General features: G+C 48.3%; 10 protein-coding genes across 10 annotated transcripts; 4 read left to right on the top strand and 6 right to left on the bottom strand.

Moving 5' to 3' along the window:
• Positions 1-25: 25 nt before the first annotated feature.
• On the bottom strand, positions 26-3027 carry DFJ58DRAFT_776190 (Rad17 cell cycle checkpoint protein-domain-containing protein). Its single transcript, XM_041389496.1, has 8 exons — positions 2583-3027; positions 2284-2487; positions 2121-2219; positions 1907-2060; positions 1060-1851; positions 869-1011; positions 671-808; positions 26-616 (listed from the first exon to the last, which is right to left on the bottom strand). Exons 1-8 carry the CDS (start codon positions 2808-2810, stop codon positions 116-118), a joined length of 2259 nt encoding a protein of 752 aa, XP_041246289.1. The 5' UTR covers positions 2811-3027; the 3' UTR covers positions 26-115.
• Positions 3028-3035: 8 nt separating this feature from the next.
• On the top strand, positions 3036-3955 carry DFJ58DRAFT_725468 (Rad17 cell cycle checkpoint protein-domain-containing protein; the record flags this gene model as incomplete). The annotated part of the gene is made up of 6 exons (XM_041385240.1): positions 3036-3062; positions 3117-3215; positions 3276-3429; positions 3485-3622; positions 3679-3814; positions 3865-3955. The coding sequence occupies 6 exons, from the start codon at positions 3036-3038 to the stop codon at positions 3953-3955; spliced, it is 645 nt and encodes a 214-aa protein (XP_041246288.1).
• A 1076-nt stretch (positions 3956-5031) lies between these two features.
• On the top strand, positions 5032-11841 carry DFJ58DRAFT_715328 (multidrug resistance-associated ABC transporter; the record flags this gene model as incomplete). The annotated part of the gene is made up of 35 exons (XM_041384117.1): positions 5032-5259; positions 5316-5558; positions 5770-6175; positions 6227-6514; positions 6562-6746; positions 6800-6826; positions 6879-6968; positions 7022-7041; positions 7090-7145; positions 7296-7625; positions 7679-7834; positions 7934-8010; positions 8060-8128; positions 8185-8215; positions 8265-8330; positions 8381-8927; positions 8983-9072; positions 9188-9201; positions 9256-9294; positions 9350-9442; positions 9497-9640; positions 9765-9788; positions 9840-9965; positions 10099-10241; positions 10354-10407; positions 10442-10573; positions 10623-10679; positions 10731-10887; positions 10933-11006; positions 11060-11202; positions 11252-11318; positions 11455-11477; positions 11530-11596; positions 11646-11686; positions 11739-11841. The coding sequence occupies 35 exons, from the start codon at positions 5032-5034 to the stop codon at positions 11839-11841; spliced, it is 4410 nt and encodes a 1469-aa protein (XP_041246287.1).
• Positions 11842-12176: 335 nt separating this feature from the next.
• On the bottom strand, positions 12177-12723 carry DFJ58DRAFT_725466 (uncharacterized protein; the record flags this gene model as incomplete). Its single annotated transcript, XM_041385239.1, has 3 exons — positions 12177-12203; positions 12254-12658; positions 12718-12723. The coding sequence occupies 3 exons, from the start codon at positions 12721-12723 to the stop codon at positions 12177-12179; spliced, it is 438 nt and encodes a 145-aa protein (XP_041246286.1).
• A 149-nt stretch (positions 12724-12872) lies between these two features.
• DFJ58DRAFT_700593 (uncharacterized protein) lies at positions 12873-14514 on the top strand. Its single transcript, XM_041383579.1, has 6 exons — positions 12873-13321; positions 13376-13484; positions 13549-13737; positions 13785-13933; positions 13986-14122; positions 14175-14514. The coding sequence occupies exons 1-6, from the start codon at positions 12976-12978 to the stop codon at positions 14313-14315; spliced, it is 1071 nt and encodes a 356-aa protein (XP_041246285.1). The 5' UTR covers positions 12873-12975; the 3' UTR covers positions 14316-14514.
• Positions 14515-14625: 111 nt separating this feature from the next.
• DFJ58DRAFT_776165 (uncharacterized protein) lies at positions 14626-18899 on the bottom strand. Its single transcript, XM_041389495.1, has 20 exons — positions 18481-18899; positions 18395-18427; positions 18261-18335; positions 17954-18209; positions 17725-17901; positions 17582-17673; positions 17484-17528; positions 17420-17431; positions 17294-17367; positions 17221-17232; positions 16977-17168; positions 16839-16925; positions 16680-16787; positions 16593-16625; positions 16439-16544; positions 16065-16388; positions 15712-16013; positions 15466-15656; positions 14987-15406; positions 14626-14916 (listed from the first exon to the last, which is right to left on the bottom strand). Exons 1-19 carry the CDS (start codon positions 18760-18762, stop codon positions 15042-15044), a joined length of 2766 nt encoding a protein of 921 aa, XP_041246284.1. The 5' UTR covers positions 18763-18899; the 3' UTR covers positions 14626-14916; positions 14987-15041.
• Positions 18900-19208: 309 nt separating this feature from the next.
• Positions 19209-22136, bottom strand: DFJ58DRAFT_681317 (nitrate transporter). The gene is made up of 16 exons (XM_041383219.1): positions 21871-22136; positions 21580-21819; positions 21499-21525; positions 21357-21433; positions 21232-21300; positions 20987-21175; positions 20572-20928; positions 20311-20516; positions 20214-20259; positions 20119-20156; positions 19969-20068; positions 19825-19917; positions 19750-19766; positions 19580-19693; positions 19471-19525; positions 19209-19415 (listed from the first exon to the last, which is right to left on the bottom strand). Exons 2-15 carry the CDS (start codon positions 21717-21719, stop codon positions 19481-19483), a joined length of 1518 nt encoding a protein of 505 aa, XP_041246283.1. The 5' UTR covers positions 21720-21819; positions 21871-22136; the 3' UTR covers positions 19209-19415; positions 19471-19480.
• Positions 22137-22299: 163 nt separating this feature from the next.
• Positions 22300-22632, top strand: DFJ58DRAFT_657169 (uncharacterized protein; the record flags this gene model as incomplete). Its single annotated transcript, XM_041381962.1, has 1 exon — positions 22300-22632. A coding segment is annotated over one exon (333 nt), but the record flags the coding sequence as incomplete, so codon positions are not given.
• Positions 22633-23302: 670 nt separating this feature from the next.
• Positions 23303-23864, bottom strand: DFJ58DRAFT_776140 (uncharacterized protein). The gene has a single exon (XM_041389494.1). It carries the CDS (start codon positions 23838-23840, stop codon positions 23532-23534), a length of 309 nt encoding a protein of 102 aa, XP_041246281.1. The 5' UTR covers positions 23841-23864; the 3' UTR covers positions 23303-23531.
• A 78-nt stretch (positions 23865-23942) lies between these two features.
• Positions 23943-24353, bottom strand: DFJ58DRAFT_776139 (uncharacterized protein). Its single transcript, XM_041389493.1, has 2 exons — positions 24227-24353; positions 23943-24175 (listed from the first exon to the last, which is right to left on the bottom strand). The coding sequence occupies exons 1-2, from the start codon at positions 24317-24319 to the stop codon at positions 24044-24046; spliced, it is 225 nt and encodes a 74-aa protein (XP_041246280.1). The 5' UTR covers positions 24320-24353; the 3' UTR covers positions 23943-24043.
• Between the last annotated feature and the right edge of the window lie 926 nt (positions 24354-25279).

Genomic DNA, 25279 nt, shown 5'->3' with positions numbered 1-25279 from the left:
AAACAAGTCAAATCACAAAAGCAAGTACTAGTAGTAAGCTTCAGTATATGCGTTTGGTAATGATTCATTGATATCCACGGTGAAGGCAGCCAAGATTAGATCATTATGCTCAAATCTAAGCCTCCATTTCTGCCTCTTCTATATCATCGCTCTCCAACCACCAGTCCTTTCCTTCCTTTTCATCTCTCAAAGCTCCCAAAACCCTGATATCACCCTCGTCATCAACGTTATCTGCCTCCCCATACTCATCTTCTCCGAGGACATCCCCACCAACACCTCCTGCACCCCACGGAAGGCACGAAAAAAGTCTGTGTGTTCGCGGCACCTGCAGTTGAGGAATACCAGTGCGATCAACCGCGCGCAACCAGCCACCTAGCTCAACCGCAACGTCAGCATGGGTCCATTTTCCCGATGTATGCTCATCGCTTGCCCCTCCGTGTCCCAACCAGGTCGTGACATCGCCTACGCCTTCCATTGCATCCTGCTCCTTGTTACGCACATCAAACCATGAGGGCTTGCACACTTTCTGTCCTTTTCGTGGAACCGGTGTCGGGAGAGCATGAAGCGTGGACAATACAAGTGTTGGAAAGGCGTGTGGGGTGGTGGACGGGAGGTACTGTGTTGAGGGGAGATTACAAGGGGGAGAGATATGAATGATGTTTGTACTCACACCACCGACACAGTCAACCCAACTAAGCCCCTCACAGACCCCATCACATTGATCAACATCCGTACAAAACATAGTATAATTTTGGTGGATGTACAATCCCAGGAGTGACGAGTCAATGGGCGAATCCGATGCAATCGTCTGCCAGCCGAGCAAAAGTACCTCAGCAAACATTAGTATCACACTCAATGGAAGTCGTACCTCTAGGCAGACTCGACTCGCCTTCCGATCATGTTCCGAAAGCCAGTTTGGCAGAGGTGACGGGTCTAGGAGCGTTCCGTCCAACTCACGCTCCTTTGCAGCATCTCTGGCGGAGAGATGTGTAGCAGGAGGGTCTCCCTTGCCTGCATCTCGTCAGGCTTAACCAAAATGGCGACAAAGCGAGCACTCACGTTTGTTATATAATATCTTTCCCATCAGATGAAATAGCACTAGACTCTGCTCTCTTCGCGTAACAGCCTCTAGTACAGCCCGTGCACCCCCACTTCCAGCCGTATTCCGTCGGGTCTTTCCCTTCCCACCGCCCTTGGTCAACGTTACTACACATGCAAACTCCAGCGCCATCACCGCACTCCTGATATCCCCATTCGATGACTCAACGATCATTTCGACAACATCTTTGGCTGGTAGCTTTCCAGAAGTAGACGCAAAATGGGTGGTGAGCATTGCTTGCAGGGCCTTGGTCATTAGCGTCGGTGCAATAGGGTTGAAAGCGATGCGCGTGACATATGGGCTGGTGGAAAGATCAGCTCCGAGAAGATTTCTTATGTCTATAGTCTCTTTCTTGGACCAGCGCGCACCGCCCGCGCCATCCCACGCATCATCATTATAAGCATTCTCGCCGCGGAGACCTGAGTCGGATATGATGATCACAACCGGGGGCCCGGACTCAGAAGAGCTGCAGAGCGACCCCAAAGCATCGTGAAATCGCGCTTGCGTAGGAAGGTGCAGAATATTAGGCAGATCCTCCAGAAGGATCAAGTGGCGGTTAGAAGGCTGGCTCGAGGAAGTGGAGGGTATAAATGGCGTGGATGGTTGTGATGGGGATTTGGATTGGCTGTGAGATTTTGACTGCGTTGACGGGACTGTAGAATTTGCTGCGAAAATATTACAACATGAGGAAGCTCTTGTGAGGAATGCCTGAAATTTGTCGAACAATGCTTCCGTATTCATCCAAGAGTCATCTGGAAGGGAGGAGTCAACGATTTCATACAAACAGCGCATCACGATGGTCCTGACCGCCAAGGTCCTTGGAATCGTCGATAAAAGCACTCGGGGCGCGTTCGCTCATGCTGTTGCGCCATTCGACGATTTCGAAACCCATCTCTCGAGCTAACACACGTAGTGTGGTGGTCTTTGCAGTACCAGCAGGCCCAGAGAGGACCAGAATCCGCTGTTAAGAAATGCGCGGGATATGATTGAGTCATGAATAAATGAACAGAACAGGACATACGCGATATTTTCGAAGCTTCCCAGTCGGCCCTCCTTCAAAGGCCTCCGAGATCCATCGCCGCACGTCCTCGACCTTGCGCTTGTGCACTGCTAAATCGGCCTATGGGTGATACCAATCGCATCGACGTTGAGCTAGGTATAACCAAATACAAACTGAGACAGACCTCGATCGTTGGCTCATACTTGTCCACCCAAAGCCTATCATCGTCCTGATAGACTGGAGACGAAATCGTCTTTCCCTTCCCCTTCGGGTCCTTCCTTTGGGTCTGCGGCTGCAGAAGTGAGGGTAGTTGCGATGACACCGGCGGCCCTTGTGATTGCGGCTGAGGTACAGACCCTATCAGATCAAACACGGGTGGCTTTGCAGACTGATATGACAGTGAGTGCAAGGATGATTTAGCTTGTTTTTGACGCGTAGCATAAGACCGGGCAAAGACGCGTCCCCAAATGATGGCAAACTTACAGTTCTCAGTTTCTTGTTCGGAGGCTCAGAGTCTAAGGACGCGTCGAGTTTCACGGTCTTGAGTCTTGTTTTCTTTCTGGACGCCTTGAAAGTAGAGCCAGAAGACGAGTTGACAACAGGCATTTTCAAAGGAACGGCTTGTATGGTGGTAGGCCCCGCTCTTCTTAGTAGTAAAAGCAAGTCGAAGGCTTTAGGATTCAATAGGCACAAACAACCATCATGCATCATGATCGCTGAACTTTACTAAAATTTATTTATTGCAACTCAAGCGGCGTGAATAATAGTCTGCCAAAGGCACGGATATGCTCGATCCATATACACTGGCCGAGTCTGTCGAAATCCACTTTCATTCGTGATCATACATCATTCGGACGCGAAGGGTCCGGAAGGGAAAGGGAAAGACGATTTCGCCTCCAGTCCATCAGGACGATGATAGTCTTTGGGTGGACAAGTATGAGCCAACCATCGAGGTCTACCTCAGTTTGTATGTGGTTGTACCTAGCTGAACGTCGGTGCGATTGGTATCACCCATAGGCCGATTTAGCAGTGCACAAGCGCAAAGTCGAGGACGTGCGGCGATGGATCTCGGAGGCCTTTGAAGGCGGGCCGACTGGGAAGCTTCGAAAATATCGCGTATGTCCTGTTCTGTTCATTTATTCACGCCTCAATCATATCCCGCGCATTTCTTAACAGCGGATTCTGGTCCTCTCTGGGCCTGCTGGTACCGCAAAGACCACCACACTACGTGTGTTAGCTCGAGAGATGGGTTTCGAAATCGTCGAGTGGCGCAACAGCATGAGCGAACGCGCCCCGAGTGCTTTTATCGACGATTCCAAGGACCTTGGCGGTCAGGACCATCGTGATGCGCTGTTTGTATGAAATCGTTGACTCCTCCCTTCCAGATGACTCTTGGATGAATACGGAAGCATTGTTCGACAAATTTCAGGCATTCCTCACGAGAGCTTCCTCATGTTATTATATTTTCGCTGCAAGTTCTGCAATCGCATCGACGCAGTTGCGATCTCGCAGCCATCCACACCGTCCCGTCCCTCCACTTCCCCGAGCTAGCTTTCTAACCGCCACTTGATCCTTCTAGAGGGTCTGCCTAATATTCTGCACGCGATTTCACGATGCCTTGCAGTCGCTCTGCGGCTCTTCATTATATCTGACTCAGATCTCCGCGGCGAGAATGCTTATGATGATGCGTGGGACGGCGTGGGCGATGCGCGTTGGTCCAAGAAAGAGACTATAGAAGTCTTCTCAGGGCTGATCTTTCCACCAGCCCATACGTCACGCGCATCGCTTTCAACCATATTGCACCGACGCTGATGACCAAGGCCCTGCAGGCGATACTCACTTCTCTCCCCTTGTAATCTCTCGTCGACACAGCCCTCCCGTCCACCACCCCACACACCTTTCTGACACTTGTATTGTCCACGCTTCATGCTCTCCCGACGACTCATCCACGAAAAGAACAGAACGTGTGCAAGCCTTCATGGTTTGATGTGCGTAACAAGGAGCAGGATGCAATGGAAGGCGTAGGCGATGTTGCGACACGGAGGGGCAAGCGTGCACCGGGAAGATGAACACATGCGGACGTTCAACGCCGTGCCCACACCTGCACTGACTGACAATAGCTGGGAAAGAGCTTTCAGTGTAATGAAAACTGCTATACGTTCTTGCCCATAGTGGCGTAATGACTTACAGCATCAGATGTATCAGAGCCTGCCATATACAGTATCCCCGTCATACCGAGTTCATTTGATCCTTAGCTTCGACCTTACCACTCCACCGCAGTCGCTCAGTAGTGGGTTCATGCCATGAATCCAACTTATCAGCGGGTCTGTTTCAGGCTAAGGGGATCGCTGACAGTCTGTCTAGGCCAACACAACATGTCATTGCTATTCGTTGTAGATCCGTGTCTTCAACTGTGAGGAGACGATCAACGCAAACGTGGATAATGCGAAGCCATACATCGACAGTGATGGCAGTCACATTCTTCAAGAACCCGGGTCGATGGATTGTCCTTCAAATGATAAACCATATGCAGCATTCATAGTCTCCCCTAGTCAACCATCATGGCGAAGAGTACTACGATCACTGGTCACGGTGTGCTTCCCTGATTTCATCGACCGAGTCGAGGCTGATCAAGTTGATGAGCAGCCTAGATGGCCCAAAATTAGACTACTGATCTCGGACCGTAAGTACTGCTGCGGATGACCAAGGTGAGTCATGCCATATTAGTCACACTAGTCTTCCGACTCATTCGGCTCCGACAACTCTATTGATCAAACAAAGTGACCATGTGGAATCTTCTCATGAACGCGCTAGTTTGACATTCTTATCCTATGGTGGCTGTGTGCGTGTACTAGTACTACTACTTAGTTGACTCCGAATTTTACATTTCCCTTCCATACCACCAATTGGAAGTTGGAAGGCGTGGAACATCATGCCTCCATACCAGTTACTTCTAGCAGAAGTACTCTTCGGGGCGACAGTAATCAGTGGCTTCGCGCTTTTTCTCGTCCGGCAGTCTCAACAGCAGAAGATAAGCTTGCCGACTACCCAAGACGCTAGTTTGACCGGTGATCTGAACCAGGATGATCCTTTTAATGTGACCAAACCGGAAGATTTTATCAATGGAGAACCAATCGACGAAGATGCGTTCTGGCTCAAAGTGAGCATCATAATAATTATGGGCCACGTATGATGAAAGGTCTTATCTTAGTTCAGATGCGCAACAGGAAATCACTGCTTGTCTTGCTTTCAGCCTTGATCCTTGTGCTCGAGGGCGTTTCCCTGGGCTGGTCGGCCTACCCAGATGATCAAAATACGCTTCCAGAACATATATTTCGGACTATGTTTGGACTCTACGTCGGCGTTCTAGTTATTCGTTCTGTTACTCCGGATCGTCATTCCGAGTCGGTGATACATATCACTGCCTTGACCTTCCTCTCCTCGGTCCTTCACTTCGTCGTAGCAATCCTTCCTTCATCTGACTCTATCTCGGCACACAATCCACAAGCTTTTCCTCCCTTACTCGCTTTCTGGTATAGCAAGACCGCATTGTATATCTTGACTTGTGCGATAATTGCGACAACACCCCGTGGTCCACCGTTGCACCTTCCTCCTTCACTCATCTACTCTAAAAAAAACCATCGATGACACGACCAATCCATCATACGAGAACGTCTGCGGCCTTCCGGGCGCCTCTGTGATCGATTATCTGTTTTTCCGTTACGTGACGCGTGTCATTCAGCTTGGAACTTCCGTTTCGGTCGAAATTGGCGACTTGCCAATCCTTCCGGCTAATATGCGAGCGACTTATCAGTTCTATAGGATGCGCATGAATCTTCGTGCAAATCCTCTCAAGCCAGGATGGGACCTCGCTTGGCGCCTCATCAGTATCAACAAGCTCGCATTTACTGCAGAAGTAATCTTGGCTGCCGCAGCTGCTCCTATGTGGTTTGGGTCCCCGTTCTTCGTTCGCAAGCTCATCGCATACCTGGAAGACGATCCTGACCGCCTTAATAAAGGATGGGGATGGGTATATGCTTTCGGACAGTTTGCTTCCCTTATTATTGTCGCGCAGCGTAAGTTTTTTTTAGTGCAACACCGTCTAATTCGACACTAACCTGCTGTAGTCAACTCTCAAATGTGGTACTATGCAACTTCCGTTCTCCAAATTCGCTTGCGGGCGCAGCTCAATACCATGCTTTTCGCAAAAACCCTCGTTCGGAAGGATGTTGTGTCTTCTGGTACCTCCGCGTCCGACGAGAAAACTGATAAAAAATCAAAAACTGCGGACGGAGAAAACAAAGACAAGGAAGAGGAAGAGAATGAATTTTCGAGCAAAGCCCAGGTCATGACTTTGATGACTACTGATGTTGATCGAGTCTCCGAGTTTTCTTACCATCTTTTCGCCATTACGGGTGAGATTCTTTGATTACGCCATCGTTCTAGTCCTGATTTCTTTCAGATTCCCCGATCGAGATTATTGTAGGGACGACGTTGCTCTACAGCATGCTTGGTGTCTCGTGCTTCATTGGTCTTGCGGTGATCTGTCTCTTCTTGCCATTGAATCATCTGGCAGGTAAAATAGTGATCACTACACAGGACAATCTGATGAAAGCCAGGGACGAACGGGTCTCACTCATGAACGAGGTAATTACTTTGTGAAACACTTCTTGACCTGACTTCAATGACACCTTTGACAGATACTGGGTGGCATCCGCATGCTAAAGGTAATAATTCCCTGCACGTCATTTTATGGAACCCTCCCTCATAGATTTGCAGTTCATGGCATGGGAGCGCAGCTTCGAAAAGCGCGTGATGAAAATTCGTGAGAGAGAACTGAAATACCAAAAGTTGACCTACAGGATTGAGGCATGTAATTTTCCTTCTCGTGTCGTCCGATTCCTAATCTGTCCACCCGTTAGGTCGTGTTCTCTGCTATCTGGTATGTTTTCATGCAGGTTTCCTCTGCCTCATCTAACGGAGGGCTCAGGGAGGCGTCTCCTCTCATTGTCACCCTAGTTTCTTTCTGGCACTTTGCAGTGTGGCGTCAGCAGACATTGACTCCCTCTATCGCCTTCACATCCGTAAGCCTTTCCTTATCAGTTCACTCTATGTTCACAGATTGAACGCATATGCTTAGATGATGGGTAGGCACTTATAATCTGCACGGTACTTGAGCTAAACAACGTGGCGTAGTTTTCAACGAAATGCGTTTTGCGATGAACGCACTCCCAGAAACTTTCATTAATATGCTTCAGGTCCACGTTTCCCTCAAGCGGATTGGGAAGTACCTCCAACTAACCGAGGTGGCGCCTATACCTCCACTCTCGGCTGCACCAGTCATTAACACCATTACTGTTCAATCTGCTAACATCACATGGCCTCATGATCGTTCTGCGGACTCATCGGCAGCTTCTACGCCCCGGCATAAATTTATGCTCATTGATCTTGCTCTGAAATTCCCTGAAGGACAGCTTTCATTGGTTTGTGGTAAGCTGGGCAGTGGAAAGACTCTGTTGTTGTTGGGTACGTATTATAGAGCGAATTCTGGAATACTGCTCAATGTCACGGCAATGCAGCTTTACTCGGCGAGGCGGACGTCCTCACCGGCCAGGTCATTTGTCCGCGTTCACCACCAGACGCGCTTGCTTCCTTCGCCGTTCAGAAGGTCACACAGGAAGAATGGATAGTGCCTGGCGTTTGCGCCTACGTACCACAGGTGAGCGGGAGTGGTGGTAGGTTATGTCATGAATTAAAGAACTTGACACTTCAAGGCTGCCTGGCTGCGAAATGCTTCTATTCAAGGTGAGCCACGGACGTTGAACCATTCCAAGTACGCTTATCGCAATCTTCAGACAATATCCTGTTCGGTCTACCGCTTGACGAAGAGCGATATCATAAGACATTAGAGGTCGGCCGCACTTCATGGACAATAAACGCTCGACTGACTGCATCCTTAGGTCTGCGCGCTCATAAGCGATCTCAAGATCCTTGAAGACGGAGACCAGTCCGAAATTGGAGAGCGTGGCGTATGTTGCGTTTTACCACTCAGCATCATGCATACTGATCGTGGTTGCACTGGCAGGTGAACTTGTCAGGTGGACAAAAAGCTCGAGGTCAGTGAACTTCATGTCGACTTGCCACACATATTGAATTTCTCATAAGTTTCCTTGGCTCGGGCTGTTTACTCCCGAGCATCCATACTGTTGCTTGATGACGTTCTTTCTGCTGGTGCGTCCGTTCTAAGCGCTGTGCTTCTAAATGCCAACCTTTGAGTGCAGTTGACGCTCACACGGCTCATCACATCTACTTCGAGTGCATTAAGGGAGAGCTGATGCATGGGCGAACGGTGATCCTTGTATCACACCATGTCCAACTTTGCTTGACTGGCGCTTCGTATGTTGTCGCTCTTGATAACGGGCATCTTCTATTCGCTGGTGAACGTGAAGCCTTTGAAGCATCTCCTGTGAAGGGGACATTGGTGCAGACCATGGGTGGCGCTGGCAAGGGTCGGGGCACGGCAAGCACTTCGAAGAGTCCATCAGTATCTGCAGGCGATTCTCCCGTTGCCACGCTCGTGCAAGACGATGTGGAACCTGACCCAATATCTGAGACGGGCTCCACCGTGGTCAATGAGCCGCAAGCAAATGTTGAACGGAAAGCACCTAGGAAAGTTGTGGAAGACGAGAAACGCGCTGTAGGGCGCGTTAGTCGTGATGTCTGGGAACTCTATGTGAAGTCGTTTGGCGCCCAAGGGTACTGGGCATGGTTCTTGTTCGTTCTCGTGTTGGGTGCTCTCTGTCCTGTTGCCGAGAACTGGTGGCTTAAGTATGTTCATAATGTTAGCAGTTTACTGTCGCATGACTAATATTGGCATCCGTAGGATATGGTCGGGATCGAGCATAGAAGAGACCGAGGCTAAAGGACCGGTGTATTACATTGTCATTTATGCTGCAGTAAGCACGGCTCTACAGTATTATCCCTCATGATGACTCATGTCCTTGCAGGTCACTCTCACAGGTTTGAATCAGTTAACTTGCACCACACGGTGCTAATAATTTTTCAGGTGTCTTGTTTTCGACCTATAGATTCTTCGTACTATGTATGCAAACTTCATCCACTCTCCTGAACCTCTATTGAAACATTTCTCACTCAGATAACGGTTCTATCCACGCGTCGACCGTTTTATACCAACGTAGGTCGAAGTGGAGACATTACTTTTGACCACTTACTTACATCATTCGTGATAGAACTTCTGGAAACTGTGTTGTTTGCGCAAATCCGGTTCCATGATACCGTGTCGCGGGGGAGACTCCTGAATCGATTCGGGAAAGACTTTGAAGGTCCGTTTTCCAAGACAGCGCTTTCTTCGCTTACACAATGACACAACATTATAGGCATTGACAGTCGACTCGCGGATCATTTTGGTCGAAGTCTCGTCTTTGCATTGTCTTTCATAGTAACGGTTGCGTCTGTTAGTTTCGCAGGCGGTGTTCCATCCGTCATTGCTATTATTCTCTTGGGCTTCGTTTACTACGATGGTCTGCAACTTTTTTCTCGATCCATCACATCAGCGCTGATTGTTGAATTTGTTTAGTTGCAAAGGTACTTTTCTGTCATGTTCTTATAGGAGGAGATGCTCAAGTGCCTAGAACTACGGACAAGCTGCTAGAGATATGCGGCGCCTGGGTAAGTGCTCTTCATATTCACTAGCGGTCGATTGACTTTGGTAACCTTAAGACTCCGTGGCACGGTCTCCCCTTTATTCGATCTTTGGTGAAACCATTGCCGGAGCACCTATCCTTCGAGCTTTCGGTGCTTCATCAAAGTTCTTGCGAGACATGCTTCGCTGCGTCGATACGGTGAGTCAAGCAAAGCTCGCTTTCACTTAATCTGATCGATGGCTATTAGAATATAAACCCGTACTATTGGCAATGGGGTGGTACGTCGAACGGTTGTTTGATTGTCGACAGTAGTTGACTCTGACTGATGTTTTTAGTGAATCGCTGGCTTTCCACCCGGTTCGACGTGTTGTCCGCTTCGACCGTTGGTGTGATAGGTCTTATCGCTGTTTCCACCCCAACCATCTCAGCTGCGCTCGCTGGATTCGCTCTCTCATTTGCTGGAGGCATGACGTGGACAGTAAGTGCCGGCTTATCATGGACTACGGAACGATACTGACACTGCCTGCAGTTGTTGGTCCTGGTAGGTGAAACTGGTGTCTGTCTAGATTTCTTATTAATCTTGAACTTAGGTGCGACGGTTCGTCGGCCTTGAGCAATCTATGGCTAGTACCTTAGCATACTGTGTGACATGCGGTGTTATTGATGGACATTTAACAGGTCGCCCTGGAGCGTGTCAAGGAGTATTCGGAGCTTAAGCGCGAGCCTCCTGAATACATCGAGCCACGTCCGCCGGCTTCTTGGCCAGACCGAGGTACTATCAAGTGCGAAAACTTGATAGTCCGTTATGCGGTAAGCCGGTTTCAGTGGGAACCTCGTCAGTTCATAATATTTGCCATAGCCTGAGTTGCCCGATGTTCTTCACAACTTGAACTTCGAGATCCACCCTGGAGAGAAGGTACTAGATATTTGAGGACTTCCTTCGTCAGCAATTGAGTTTTGTTTTTAGGTCGGCATCTTAGGCCGCACGGGTTCCGGCAAGAGCACGCTTGCACTCTCGTTCTTCCGCTTCGTGGAGGCAACAGAGGGTTCCATCATCATCGACGATCAAGACATCTCCAAAATGGGACTTTCGGACCTTCGCAGCAAGCTTACCATCATTCCTCGTGCGTGTCCTGCCAAGTGATGATTATTATGCTTACACCGAACAGAGGACCCTACCATCCTTAGTGGCAGTTTGCGATCCACGCTGGACGTATTCGACGAATACGAAGACGCGGAAATTGTCGGTTTACATTTATATTACTTGACCACAAAGGTATACTGACTGTTCTTTAGTTCGAGGCTCTTCGACGCGTGCATTTGATTCCGTCTGATACTGCCAATGATACTGTCGAAATTGAAGGTGTCGAGGTCAATGTTAATGTTTTCCGAAACCTAGAGTCGCCAGTATCGGAAGGAGGGGATAACTTTTCTACGGGGTTAGCGCTCTGTCAACGCCACCAAATAACCTTGCTCACAATTTTCTAGCGAGAAGCAGCTTCTATGTATGGCTCGAGCAATCCTGAAGCGGACGAAAGTTTTGGTCATGGACGAGGTACGTTTTCTTGTCTTTAACTTGTGCTTCATTTCTCAAGGCTATGTCGCAGGCGACAGCAAGGTAATGTCGATCGTGTGATGCAAGTCGTGATTTCAAGTAACATAACTTTAGCGTTGACTACGCGACTGACGAGCTCATTGGAAAGACGATCAGAGAGTTCGTTTTGCGACGCTGATAACCCTCACGAGAAATTGACCATGCCCAACAGAGAATTTGCAAATAGCACCATCCTTACTATCGCGCACCGACTGCGCACTGTCATCGATTATGATAGGGTAAATAATTTCAGTTTATGTGGTTTGTGCATTACTCATAGATTACCAGGTGATGCTCCTCGACCAAGGCAAAATCGTCGAGTTTGACCAGTAAGTCATTGCGAAGTATAATATGGTATAGAAGTTTAACTAAGATCTCCAGTCCTGCTGTCCTGCTTTCTGACCCCTCGTCGCAATTCCATGGGTTGTGCGAGGCAACGGGTGAGAATGAATTTGCGATGTTGAAGAATCTGGCTGGGGTATGATTACAAAAGTGAACCACTGGGCAGTATCCATACCGCACGATACCAGAAGATGACATTGTGGTCGATACGCATTAGAATGTACTTATTTTATGTTTGGAACGGGTGCATTCAGAGGAATGACAGCGGTAGGGTACCGCTGGTGACGTGACGATCCTAGTATTCGATACCCTCACATCTTGAATCATCTCAAATGTCAAATTGTATGTCGTTTCTGATGAAACCGAATATGTCGATTCATTTGCAGTGATATCTGATTGCGTCGCGTGGGATGAGACAAAGGGCAAGTAACATGTGACACTATTCAGCAACAGTGTATACCGTCAAATTCCGCTAAACTAATAGGGAGCAGCGGCAGCTTGGCACTGAAAGCACAATCAGTCATAGAACTACATGTAATTAAATGGATGCCTACAGCCTTCAACTGGTCAAGGTACCATGAGCAACTTTGGAGATCTGCCTTATCCAAGCACTTGGTAAACTCCTTAGCTTGAACTTCACAAGCAGCGCCAGTTGTCTGGTATGCTTGTTGTTGCTGTACAGGCGCTGCTGACTCCGCGGGTGCTGCAGATGAGCTGGAGCCAAACAACATAGAGGAGATACCATGACCGATGGTAGATCCAACAGCGACGGAACCAGCAGTTGCGGCCATCTGCGCCATCAACCCGGGACCGCTGGATGTCTGAGCGGGGACAGGTGGTGCAGGAGCGTGTGCTGGGTTACCGTGGGCTGCAGCAGGAGGCATTGCGGCAGTATGAGCACCGCGGGACTGCTGAGGAGCTGCAGGCTTAGCAGCTGGACGAGAGGAACGCGAAGAACGCTGTGAAGAGAAAAACCAATTAAACTCGCAGCAAAAGACAATTAGTTGAGATGTCTTACAGGCATGATGATTGAGATGGCGGTTCAGAGCAAAGGTGCGTCGGGTAGAACTGGATGGAATTTTTAACCGGCGAAGCGAACCTTTTATATCTGTCTTCCCCGGCTTGAGCACACGCGTCCCCGGCTGCCGGGTTCGTTCGCACGCATAGATTCCGAATTTCTGGTGACATCCTTTTTGAGAAATTGACATCGAAATTCAAAGTCTTTGCTCGAGCTCGCTGTGTTGCACGACAAGTTCCAGCTACAGGGGCGACGGTGATGGCGATGGCGAAGGTGGCGCGTGTCTCCTTCGGGTCTCAACTGAAGAAAACCTGTTTGCTCTCTCCACAACGCTCGTTCTCGGCCTTAAAATCCGCTACCCGAACGGCTCCTCCCCCTTCGACGTCCAAGGCTTCTGCCACGAGTGGGCAAGCGTCTGCTACAACCTCGTCCGGTGTCTCAAGAAAATCTGCGACCAAGAATGAGAAGAAAGTGAAAAAGGCTCCCCCTGCTCCAGACAGTACGGAGGCACATCTCAAACAAATAGAAGGCATGATGAACATGGCAAACACGTCGAATCTGTTTCCAACCATGGATATGTGGGGTACTAAGTTAGTGACTCTCGGTGTGTACATTCCCTGTAGAAATGTCACCCAAGCTCAGTTTGTTATCCATTCAGACATAGAAATACCACGCGATGCTTCACTGCGTATGCTTTTCACAAACCCTGGCGCATTTTGGCATGCGAAACAGCACAATTTCTCCAATTGGTTGAAAAACACGTTCAGGTTCGCGTCAAATAGTTTCATGCATTTTTTTTGCCCCTCTAAGCCTCCTTTGCACCTTATGCAGCATGTATACCATCGCCAAAGCTCGAGCTTTTACTGGAGTAGATTGTGGTTTTCGATTTAGTCACTTATTCCTACCACGTACATGGCGTCAACTGGGCAACGTAACCTCACATTCTTCAACATCCTGGCTAGCACCAATGCGACGCACTGCAATGGATAACTATCTGGCCATAGGCCGTGCCATGGCTGAGTGCGTATATTTTCCCCTGACCACCATTATATTAATTATATCAATAGCAAGGATGAAGCTACCCTGAAAACACTGACAACAGCCGACTATGCCACTAAGGTGAACAAGATTGTTCGCACTCGTAAACCTGGCCAGGTTTGGCAATGGAATGTTCTAAGTGATGTCTCAGACAAAGCCCTCTTCCAAGAGAAAAGCTGTGAGTATCGACGTCACGCTCTCCGAATTTTTTTGGATTCACGATAATTTAGTATTCCGTCCACTTACGATATCGCCAGGAGCTACCATCGTATCTATCCGTTCTGGTGAGGTTTATATTGCGAAGGAACCTCCGAAGCGCGGCAACCGGCTGGTGATACATGCACTAGTCAAGTTTGAGACCACGCAAGTGAGTGTCCTTCCAGCATGCATAAATCGTATACAAACCGACGCTGCTCCAGGAATTCGAGGTGTTCACCAAGCAGGGCCAGCCTGTAGAGGCTCAATCTGCGAAGCCCCATCATGTCGTGGAATATCTTGTGCTCGAGAAAGTGGGTTGGTATGACAATACATGGCAGGTGCGGGACCAGATCTACAAGTAAAGGGGTGCTGGATGGCGGATATAATGGGAGTTTGTGATTAGATCTCTGTCAAGTTTCATTTTGCAGAAATGCGGGATACAAGCGGTTGCCTGCGGTCGTGCGATGGGCTAAGAAAAGTGCACATTCAATACAGTAGTCGTTTTCAGTAAGGCGAAAATAATTGTACCATAGACCCAAGTATTTTAGTCGTGGACCAGGAGATGGTGGACAAGGGGCGAGAGTAAGGGCCTGTCGGCCCTTGCCGCATTAGTCAGCATGTAGGCTAGGTTTCACCATGTTTCGAGTCGCAGCTAGCATCATCATCACACCTTGTAAGTTGTCTGCCTTGCTCTGAGCTTAGGCCGCTGCCCCCTGCTCCATCGGTATTGTATACCGGGGTGCTTGTTAATCGCATGAGCGGCACTCAGTACTCAGCGCTCGGTCCGTTTTGATGAACGCGATGACAATCAACTTTCAACAACTCCTCTCTCAAGTTCGCAACCTTTGCGGACAGTTGCAGTGTGGACTTCCCAGGAACGCTGGTACGATCTACTGCTTCAAATTCTCTGTCAAAGCTATGCATAACCGTACATCGACCTCGTTATTGGTCAATGTAATATTCCTGTAAGCTAACACAAATGACCGGGGCTGGCTCTCGCCACTCACACACGCCTTATAAACGAACACTTTGCAGGTGGTTTACCACGATCATTCATTGTCCAGGCGACTTGTTACAACTGTTACATTTCAGAACACTACCAGAGACTTCTCTATATCCCATCCCATATTCTGCAGTCCGGGTTTGACGACATGCGTTATCATAGCATCAGGACCACACGCTAGGATGAGTCCATGCTCAGAGTGCCGAGGTATGTGTTCAGACAGTAACACATCATTGATCCACCCAACGCTGTACGGCCACTCCTCAGGAGCGACGCTAAGCGTATAGTGCAGCTTGAAACGCTCCCTGCCATGCAGTACGAAGAGTCTGTCAAGTTCTTTCTTACAGAGGATATCGTGCTCTGTTTTGTTCGCACTGATCACCCACACCCGGGTCTTGCTGTCCGCGTTTTGGAGGATACTGCGAAGCACCTGAAGGATCGGTGTTATCCCTGCACATCTTTATTTAGCATCGCACATTGACGATGCGATGTCGCATTCGAAATCGTACCGCTTCCACCACAAATCATGCCGACTTCCTTGATGGTTTTCCTTATCCCTTTCCACAATGCAGTGCTTGGCCCATCCCAAATGAAGGACCCTAACGGCCCTTTGAGTTCCACGCTATCTCCGATACGTAGTTGATGGAAGCCGGTGGTCATCTTCCCTCCAGTAGGGATTGACTTGGAAGGAAGATACAATCTAATGAAGAAGTCAGTCAAGCTGCGAAGAGCATGTCCTGATGGAGAATATGCACTTGATGAGAAGGTCGATGAAGCCTGCTGTGCCTTGTTGTGATACCGGAGTATATGCTCTCTGTACCATTTCCCCGGTATCCTGCCGGCGTAAGCGGACGAAAACATGTTGTCCGACTGGCAGACCGAGCGGCTGGTCTTCTTTTGGCAAGGCAAAACGATACAGGTAAGAATCGTGGTTGACCTGCTTGATGGCACACAATTTGACGTCCTTCCACCGGCTGCGCTCTAGAAAGGTTTCATCCGATTGCGTTGTAATGGGCCTTTCTTTAGTTAAACTGGTTATGAGGGTGCCAATATGGTACTGTGGAAGAGTCATAAACCGACATTCCGCAGGCAAGTCACGAGAACTCACCTCAGCCAATTTACGTTTGCCTTCGGCAGAATGTATGGCGAAGAAGTCTTCAGACGCGTCTTCGCCAGCCACAAGCAATATAGAGTCGCCGCCTCCCGGATGGTCCTTTAGAAATGGAGTTCCATCGTAAACCTCGCCGTTGACGACAAACCATGGTCGCTGTCGATCTTGCGCCTTGAACTCTTCCAGGGTGATTTCCCGGTTTATGCCAGGCTTGGTCAAGCAGATCTCATCCGATTCATGCTTTGGAGCACGTGGTACGAGATCCCGTCCCTTTTCGCCGAAGACAGGCTTTGTAATATCCTCGCCGGCCACTTTCATGCGCTGATTTGCCACCATCAGCATTTTTTTTGGGACCAGAAATTAACCATCACCTCCATCCATCCTCCATGCGCTGTCCCTGCGAGCGTTGGATGCTCAAATTGCAAGACAATTTTCCCGTCATCGTTGACGATTCTATGAACGACAACGCGAAACCACCTGCCAGCAGCTCGCAGCGAGCCAGAATATTATTTTATCAAAACGTACCAGTTGTTCATCATGCCAAGTGCATGCCAATACCTGTTGACAATTGATGTTAATGGACCCACACGGTACGATCTGATCCTGCCTTACATGTCTCTTTGTTGGAGCGCGAGGCCTTCATCCATAGCTCTAACCACCAGCGCATCACAGCTCGCTAGAATGTCATGAGAGACATCAAAAGACCAAAAGCACCAACAGCTACACAGGATTTGAACATTTTCCATTGCTGCGGTAATGCTTGCTGCTCACAAGGAAGTATCGCGTTCTGTCGCATCAAGAGTTCCATAAAATTGGTCTTGGAGACGTACTTCTCTGAATCGGTCCTCGGGATACTCACTTTTCGACACGGTATTAATGAGGTATCGATTCTGAAGTATGTGGACGTACATGTTTCCCAATGTCCATGTCTCCCCTTGGTCAAGCGAAACCTCGACACGGGTTACCCTACGGCCTCCACCTGCATACGCATATCCTCGGATGGGATATGACGCTATTGTGTCATTTTCATCCGGTGTTTTATCGATATAGAGCTTCTCATTATGATCCGGTTTCGCTATCACACTATTGACGTTGAGCTCGCTGAAGACTCTTGTTCAACATGTGCTACATAAATGAACAAAATTAAACCAACGTGATGATATATCTGGGACATCCCCGGTCTGGTGAGTACACTTGCTAAGGAACGTCAGAGCACTGAGACTAACCTTGGGTCATACCACCAATGCTTTTCAGCGCGGGCTTGGTCAGGCATAACCTGCGTTGGTAGCATTTTGTTGTCCTATGCAACGTTGGTGCGATTCATTCTCGAGGATAAAGTGATCCACACATACCCAAAAGTGCAGCTGCGAAAATTATCAGTTAATACTGATTTGAGTTGTACAAGAACTGGCATACGTGGTGCTGGCTTTCACGATCACTTATTTCGATGCGTCTCAGCCACTAAGGGAGTATCTTATAGCTCACGGGATCCTTGTCATTGGACAACACCTTACCTTAACAGACCGTCCACCAATCTGACCTGGCACAATGACGCGCACAGGAAAACCATGGTCTGGCTCCAACGGTAAACCGTTCATTGCCCAGGCTAATGTAGGAGGTCAGGAGGAATTGTAACACTGTAAGTGGTTTGAATTACAAATGAGCATGCCCTTGTCCTTATTGGAAGCCCATGACAGTCGCTGTGATGTTCCATAGGGTCCATTCGGAAGGTTGTCTTCGCCTTCAAAGATGACATATTTGGCTTGTCTACGAATTGGTCTTACGTGATCCAACACATCGGCCAGATACACGCCCGTCCAAAGGGCTGTTGATACTTGATATTGATATTGGTGAGGACTTCCAATCAGCACGAGCCGAAACCTCACCTCCCGCTGCTCCCCAACTGAAGCCAAGTGTCTTGTGGACGACATTCTGTTCTTTCCGCCTGTTGCCGGCGCATACCAGAGTCACAGGAAGGGTAACAACGGGGAACTTTTCTTGCAGCTCTTGCAGAGTAAATGTAACAGTTCGTTCCACCAGACCATGTACACGGATTGTCCAGTTAGTAGCCATCTCGTGGTTGACCTGTGGCACTGCACCGTGATTCCGCACGAAATGCAAGTGAGCTGGAGTCAGGAATCCCTGCAAAGACGCTCTCAGTCCCGTGCATGTCAATGTAAACAAGATACCTACACACTCGAATAGAACACCGAGTCGCGCTTCGGAGTTAAACGGATGTTTCCCTGTCAACCGTACGAGTTCTGGGTTCTGAGTGCAGAGGATCTTGTCAAAAATCACGCAAATTATCATTGATTTGCGGTCCTTACACGATTGACCCAGTTATCTGGCGTCTCGAGATCCTGGTGAATGCAGATGTCAAATTAACGCTGTGCGCTGAAATCTCAAGCACAACCTGCTCAGCTACTTCCTTTGGGGTAGCATTGATCGGCAGCTGTGGGAGGCACTGGGGAAGTTGGGGACCATTCCTTTCGGGTCCGTCCAGAGATGGGGGAAAGAGCGGTATAGGTAGACCATCCTGAAGTCTTTGGTAGGTGGGACCTGGTGAGCCTGCTAAGGGAGCAGTAGGCGGAGTGGTAGCAACGTGACTGAATGCGCCAGGTGAGTTGTTGGTTGAGTTGGGGGACGAACTTGAAGTTGAGAATTGTTGGGTAGCAGCCGGATATTGGGTCATCATTGTCACCTCAATAATATTAGCCACCTCCCAAGTGTAGGAGGGGAATGAGTATCATGATCCTTTCAAATAAAACCAGTTACATATCACCTGGACACTTGATTTAGTTCACACACTTATGGAGGACATCAGATGATTCAGATCTAGAAGAGCGTGGAGTGGGTCCTTACCTGATTGAGCAGGTGCTTGGGTCCTACCAAGGGAACGAAAGTTCTGTCGGACCGGCCTGTCCGTCCGCTCTAGTTCCGGATAGCCAAATCAGGGTCCGACGGTACGAACTGGAGTTACTGGACGGACAGTCATCATTAATCATTTCCAAATTTCCGGTGTATACGGATCCTTGTTATGTACATTCTTATCGTACGGGTGCATGCCACTCGAAGTAATTCAGTCAAGATGCCATGACGCCAACCTGAGTACATAAGCCTTTTTGACTGACATGTTTTACTCAAAGCTAGTAGGCTGTGAGTCGATACTCCCCTGCTCGAGCTCACTGTTACAAATATTGACGTAGCCTTCCTCTGATTTATGGGAGTTTTGGAGCACTCATGAGCTATCATTCTTACTATCATATAGGACAGAAAATTTTCATATCAGCCGAGACCCAATTTGTGACAGACTCATGTAGTTGGACCATACGAACAGACTGCACTTTCCTTAAAGAAACGTACTGTCAGAAGAGAACCATTTAGCTACAAGAAATCACCCCACCTTGTCTTGTTCAAACCTGAGGTACACGGATCATACAGAGTAAGAGGTTCACGCTCTGAAGCGTCATCTCAGTACTCATTGCACAAGATAGACAAGCATTTTCACTTACAACCGCGATAACACCAGAAATCCAAAATGCCTTTCCAGAAGGAGATGGTTCAAAGCGGAAGATAATCGCGAAGAGTATCCCTCCAATATTTCCCATGCCGCCTACAATTCCGGTCTAGACAAGTTTGAATCTTTCTGCCATCACCGCACTCTAAGCGATGTAACACTGACCATAAACCCATTGGAGTCTTGTGACAGAACAGGGTCAGTCATGAAAATAGGCAATTCGGTACATTGAACACGGACTGGGGTTGCAATGTGGAACAAGGGAGAAGTTGACTCCATTGGCGACTTCATTGAAGATTGCGAGGATGACAAAAATCACAATAATGACCGCGACTGATATTGTTGTTGTCAGACCATCAGTGATAAATTGGGGTCCGAACTCACGAGATGGATGAGAGTGGTTATCAATGTAAAGGCCAAGACCAAACGATAAAAACCCTTGGGCGACTCCACAAGCGATGGTCAGGTACTTCTTGCCAGGCACCTGCAGAGCCTCTTCAAACCAATTTCACGCATAATATCAATGGCACTCACACCAAATTTGACATATATAAGGTCTCCAAAATATCCGCCTGCAATGAGGCGGTGGATATGAGAAGACAGCTTAGCTTGCGAAGAAAGTGGCTAACCAAGCGGCCGGGAGAACACGTTGAGGAGACCGTAGATGCCTGCAATCTGATTAATCTGTCATCACATAGGTCGCAACGACTGTTCAAGGAGATTCACATAGCCAGCTTTGGTCTGCCCAAAAGTGGGGGACTTGAGTAGCGTATACAGAACGGTAGCTAGGTTAGCATCAATGGCAAGCTCGTAGCCGAAAGTAGTCATGTAAGCCAATGAGGGCAGCCAGGTCAGCGGGTTTAACATGATTTCGTACGCCATGTCCAGGGAAAGTGGGTTATTGACAGCAGTGTCCAATTCTGAAACCAAGTCTACAACATTCGGTTGAGCGAACAAGTAAAATCTAGAAGGATAATAAGCACTGACTTATAGTAGTGATAGTGACCTCAATGTTCTTCTCGCCCCCAGTCTCGATATCATCACCAGACTTTGTATTTGTATTTTTGGCACTATTGATGATGATCGTTTGATCGTCTGACGCAGGAAGTGCAGGAGCAACAGCCTTATAGCGATCACTCCATTTGCCCGCGGGGTGGTCAGTGCCAAACATTAGAGTGGCAGCGGCAACAGAAAGGAGAACGGGGACAGGAACAATTGCAAATGCCACCCGCCAGGCAACGTGCGGGCTCATGCCGTCAGTAAGCAATTGATTGAAGAGAGCGATCATGATGATGAACGTGAAACCGCCGCCCGCATTTCCCCAGCCTCCGCCCAAGGCATTCGCTGTGAATTCGGCTGTATCAGAATACTCAACACATAAGATTTTTGAACAGGATTTCACCTCTACCAACGACATTCTTGTCGAAGAAAACAGTGTTCCAAGCTTGACAAGAGACAAATGTGGCACCGAGAATTCCAATGAAGAAGCGGACAATGTAGAGACCGTTCGCAGTTGATACTGTTCCAGCAAGGCCAGAAGGAATCGCCCCGATAATGAGAAGACCGGCCATCACTTTGCGAGGTCCATATCCTGCAATATGAATGGTATCAGACATATGAAGTGCTAGGGTGTGGAGGTGTACGCACGATCGACGAGCGGACCTGATATGACTCGTACAATGAGGGTAGAGCACAGCGAAACAATATTCGAATTCCCTGAACAACATTTCAGATTATAACTGACAGCGCATGGGCTCAGAGTTCGAATGTACCAACTTCCTCAGATGTCAGGTTCAAATCAGTCTTGATGACATCTGGAATGAGAGGGGAGAACGCGAACCACGATAAGCTGTATAAACAAATCACATTCAGCGACTAACGTGCACGAAACATCTGATAGTAAATCTCATTCACAAGGCAACAAAAAATCCAAGCCACGACCTGCATGGCTACTAGTAAGATATGACGCTGCATACACTGTCTAGAGAAACGTACAGATGGAAATTGCGGGAGTACTGATTGTTCAGCGAGAAAATAGGGACCGTGGAGCATTTGCGGTTGGCGGGGTTGATCACTGGGTAACGCAGGCTGGCATACCAAGCACTGCTAGTTTCAGAAAGTGTCAGAGCAGGCATGAATGTAGTCAACCAAATACAGTGTTGAAGGGCGAATTCCAAGAATCATGAACGGAGTGCGAGCCTCTTGAATGGGTTTATTTCAACTACTGGCAGCAAGCTAAGACATTGGTCCAACAGTGAATGATAGACAAGTGACGAACATACTTACAGCAAACACCAGGAACTTCTGATAATGATGAAACAAGATGAGAACAAATTGCAACATGACAATTTACCGCCGCCGATCATCAAGGATGCCATATGCATGCTGCGCAGTGCGGCCACCAGCCTGTGCTGGCCGCAGTAGCGCGTGAACCGGAAATTGTCGTGGCTCGAGGAAGGTGCCCTGAATATTTCACCGAGTTCACGGTACCTTGCGGCTTGGTATCACTTGAATCTTACTACTTGATTCCTTGAGACCTCGAAAACTGCAATAAACATATCATCCCACACGCATTGGCGAGTTTTAGAGGTTTTTAGTAGCCGCTCATAATCCCACGTGACATAGGCGCCACCCGACTCAACCAGACACGAGCAGGCTTCGCGGTTATATCTCGTTTGATTGCCCATATTTTTTACTTGTCTAGACTCTAGAGTATCTCCCTCCAAGCTCTCGCATTTTATCGCATACACACTTCACCACAATAAAATCCACTCATCCGTCACTTTCGTTGCTCTCGTCCTTCTCCAGCGATTGACTCTGAAGGCATGCCTTCCCACCGCTCGGGGATCTTGGGGTCACCGATTTTTCGTATCCGCCCAGCCCAACTTCAGTCAACTCGTTTTAAGGCCACAATATGACACTCTGACCTGTTTAATTTTACACCTACGAGCAGTTTTTGTTGTTGCGCGCGGCCGTGGACACCCGAAGTTCCACAGTCGATGGGGCCAAATACTTATTGTCCCACCAGCACATGCACCAACTATATAGATTTGTGTATTTTCATCCAAGCTCTAGAACTGTTCATGACATTTTTACATTGACAATTGAATGTATACATTGATTGTAAGGTTTGTAACACGTACGACATCCGGAGATTAATTGCCATATCAACAAGGAAAGTGGTAATGAAAACAGTAACGAAGGAAAGACAGCGACAAAAGCAAGACATAAATTAACATGATAAAGAGGCAATGAGAGGCAGGGGAAGAAAGACGAAACCTGAATGATCATGCGGGTGGTGGGGAGTTGAGGTACCGTGGTGATGGCGACTGGATGTTAAGTGGAACCAAACACCTAGTAGTAGGGAAGAGTCTAGGGTCTTTTCGAAAGGGTGTGAATGACGGGGGGACTTGTTTGCTCAGGAGATAACAGGGTACCACAAACCGGATTTCACCATATGGCTAGTAATCGTGATGATCTAGTACTTACACGGTAGTAGGGTCAGAATTCGAAAGATAAGAGCAAAGGCTCCACAGCCTGGGTGACCATGCCAACTGAGGTGATTAACAAATTGCCATATGGCCCAAGCTTCATGCATGCACATGTACAGAAGGCGATACAATGTCTTTCAAGGACGCTGTCAGTCGCCATTGTTCTCTTCTTGGGGAACGACTTCAAACCCTCACGTTGTTCACAATCAAAAGACTCCGAACGTTTACTCTACTCCACATCCTCGCTTCAAGTTTATGTTGCAGTCATCGCCGAACAGTATATAATCCTCAACAGTGTATCCCCATTGCCCGCACGCTGGATCCCCTCCCCGCCACTTCGTTACTTGACATGGCGCTTCCTGTTGCTGACGTGGCAGTTAAACTTCGTTCGGACGTTGTGTTATTGGTATCCTAGCGTGTAGCACATCAATGAATACAATAATATGATGGATAGTCTTATACAAGGGCGCACACTGCACAACCGCGAGTGACTGACGACCGTAAAATAGAGCACACCTTGAGTCCCTGGAGCAGGACGAGAACAGTAAAGGTCACAGAAGAATGGGGTTTGGTGCGATGAAGTGCATATGTGATAAAATAGGGGAACTTTGCTTGAGAGTTAGAAGAAGGGGACACTCTGGACAAGCAAAAAGGTGGGCGACTGAGCACATAACCGCGAAGCCTGCTCAAGGCCGTAAAATGGGTCTTGTAACTTGTTATAGGTTGAGTAGACTGAGGTTTGGGCGGCGCCTGGGCTATCGTCATCCACAGTGCACTATCGAAAGTACTGAACTGCGAGATGGGAACACGGGCAAGATGGAGTGGAACGAGTGAGTTATCAAACTCGCCAGTCACGAGTGCAGCGATATAATTGTGTATAGTATGTCGTGGCCACATACACGGCTCCGGTACTCCTGGTCGAAGGACATTAACAAGTGTGCAGGATGGCACTGGCGGAAATGGTATGGTTATTCAGGACGCTGGCCACTGCAGTGCATCACAATGCGTAGCGTGATGTTGGGAATCGCAGTGCTGGTGTCCGTTGCCTTCAAGTTGTTCCGCTGAATTTTGATTGACATAGCGGCGCTGTGATCATAAGGCTAAATCACTCTTAAAAATCGACTGGCGTGAGTAAAAATGCAATTGCATACCTTGGCGAGTGATACTTCTCGATGGTGCACGGTAGGTACTACTATGAGTGGAATCACGATCACGAGTGGCGATACCCAGTGACGCGTGAACATCAATGCTCTGCACCGCTCGGTCGTCAAAAGCTCGTCCTCTCATGACGCCACCTAGAAGTGTCAAGTTCACGCCGTCACAGTTGACATTTCGGTAAACCTGTTCATTGTCGTTCGTGGTGACCGGATACTATACAAGCCATATATCTTCAGGCATAAAGCTTGCAGAACGGTATAGGGCCGGCAGTGCGAATTTACTAGTGTCCAGTTGGTATCACTCACTACTATGATAGTATTGGGTTGCTGGAGTCATGCAGAAGCTGTCAACGGATGTTTGCAGCGAGCGCGTAGTGAGTCCACATCCTAACCGAGCTAATACACTAAAAATGCGTGAAGTTATCAGGTCGAAGACGCGACGAGGAAAATATCGAACTGACAAAGCTGAAGTTAATCATTAAAGGAAGGAAAGTAGTATGCAGGGGAATGCTACGACATTACATAAGCTGAACGAGAACAGTCTGGCCCAGACTGTTCTTGGGGTCTTTTTGATCATTGTCGCGGACTTGCGGAGGGTGACTGGACTTTTCTCTCAGGGAAATTTGAAGTCGTTCGAAGGAACTGAGCTCAGGTCCGAACTTTGATAACGATTAGTTATAACAGGAACAACGATTACAGGTTACCATGCTCCTCAACCTGCTTTTTGTGGTCTTTCCGAGCAGATCAATAGGCTCCTTATATTTTGTGTGTGTCATTTTCACTCGGTTTTCTTGCAGCGATTGTCACAAGCTTAATATCATGATGCGGCATGGGAATAGTTTCCTAGCCAAGTCACCATTTATAGACGAGGGAAGATAGTCTATGCTCTCCACAGATCTGACGTACGAGACCTAGCGGCTATTAGCTCAACGACACCAAACTTCTGAGTTCACTTGTCCTGGCGCTGAACTCCTTGCCAACACCGTGATCTTTTGTCATCAGAGTGTGTCGTCAGTCTGCGGAATTACCACCAAGATGGCCACCCCA

The sequence above is a fragment of the Suillus subalutaceus genome (assembly GCF_016647625.1).
Source record: "Suillus subalutaceus strain FC151 chromosome Unknown DFJ58scaffold_27, whole genome shotgun sequence".
NCBI lineage: Eukaryota > Fungi > Basidiomycota > Agaricomycetes > Boletales > Suillaceae > Suillus > Suillus subalutaceus.
The sequence above is the reverse complement of the archived record's forward strand: the minus strand, read 5'-3'. Positions and strand labels throughout refer to the sequence as shown.

Coding starts and splice junctions, on each gene's coding strand:
- DFJ58DRAFT_776190 (XM_041389496.1), bottom strand. CDS start 2,810: ATGATGCATGATGGTTGTTTGTGCCTATTGAATCCTAAAGCCTTCGAC. Junction 2,061..2,120: donor GGAAGCTTCGAAAATATCGC/GTATGTCCTGTT, acceptor ATTTCTTAACAG/CGGATTCTGGTCCTCTCTGG. Junction 617..670: donor GGGTTGACTGTGTCGGTGGT/GTGAGTACAAAC, acceptor CCCTCAACACAG/TACCTCCCGTCCACCACCCC.
- DFJ58DRAFT_700593 (XM_041383579.1), top strand. CDS start 12,976: ATGGCGATGGCGAAGGTGGCGCGTGTCTCCTTCGGGTCTCAACTGAAG. Junction 13,934..13,985: donor CCTCTTCCAAGAGAAAAGCT/GTGAGTATCGAC, acceptor ACGATAATTTAG/TATTCCGTCCACTTACGATA. Junction 14,123..14,174: donor TCAAGTTTGAGACCACGCAA/GTGAGTGTCCTT, acceptor ACGCTGCTCCAG/GAATTCGAGGTGTTCACCAA.
- DFJ58DRAFT_776165 (XM_041389495.1), bottom strand. CDS start 18,762: ATGATGACCCAATATCCGGCTGCTACCCAACAATTCTCAACTTCAAGT. Junction 17,529..17,581: donor TTGGTGGACGGTCTGTTAAG/GTAAGGTGTTGT, acceptor ATACTCCCTTAG/TGGCTGAGACGCATCGAAAT. Junction 15,407..15,465: donor CATGATTTGTGGTGGAAGCG/GTACGATTTCGA, acceptor AAAGATGTGCAG/GGATAACACCGATCCTTCAG.
- DFJ58DRAFT_681317 (XM_041383219.1), bottom strand. CDS start 21,719: ATGCCTGCTCTGACACTTTCTGAAACTAGCAGTGCTTGGTATGCCAGC. Junction 21,526..21,579: donor TACTCCCGCAATTTCCATCT/GTACGTTTCTCT, acceptor GTAGCCATGCAG/GTCGTGGCTTGGATTTTTTG. Junction 20,069..20,118: donor TTATATATGTCAAATTTGGT/GTGAGTGCCATT, acceptor GAGGCTCTGCAG/GTGCCTGGCAAGAAGTACCT.
- DFJ58DRAFT_776140 (XM_041389494.1), bottom strand. CDS start 23,840: ATGACGATAGCCCAGGCGCCGCCCAAACCTCAGTCTACTCAACCTATA.
- DFJ58DRAFT_776139 (XM_041389493.1), bottom strand. CDS start 24,319: ATGTTCACGCGTCACTGGGTATCGCCACTCGTGATCGTGATTCCACTC. Junction 24,176..24,226: donor GAGAAGTATCACTCGCCAAG/GTATGCAATTGC, acceptor AGAGTGATTTAG/CCTTATGATCACAGCGCCGC.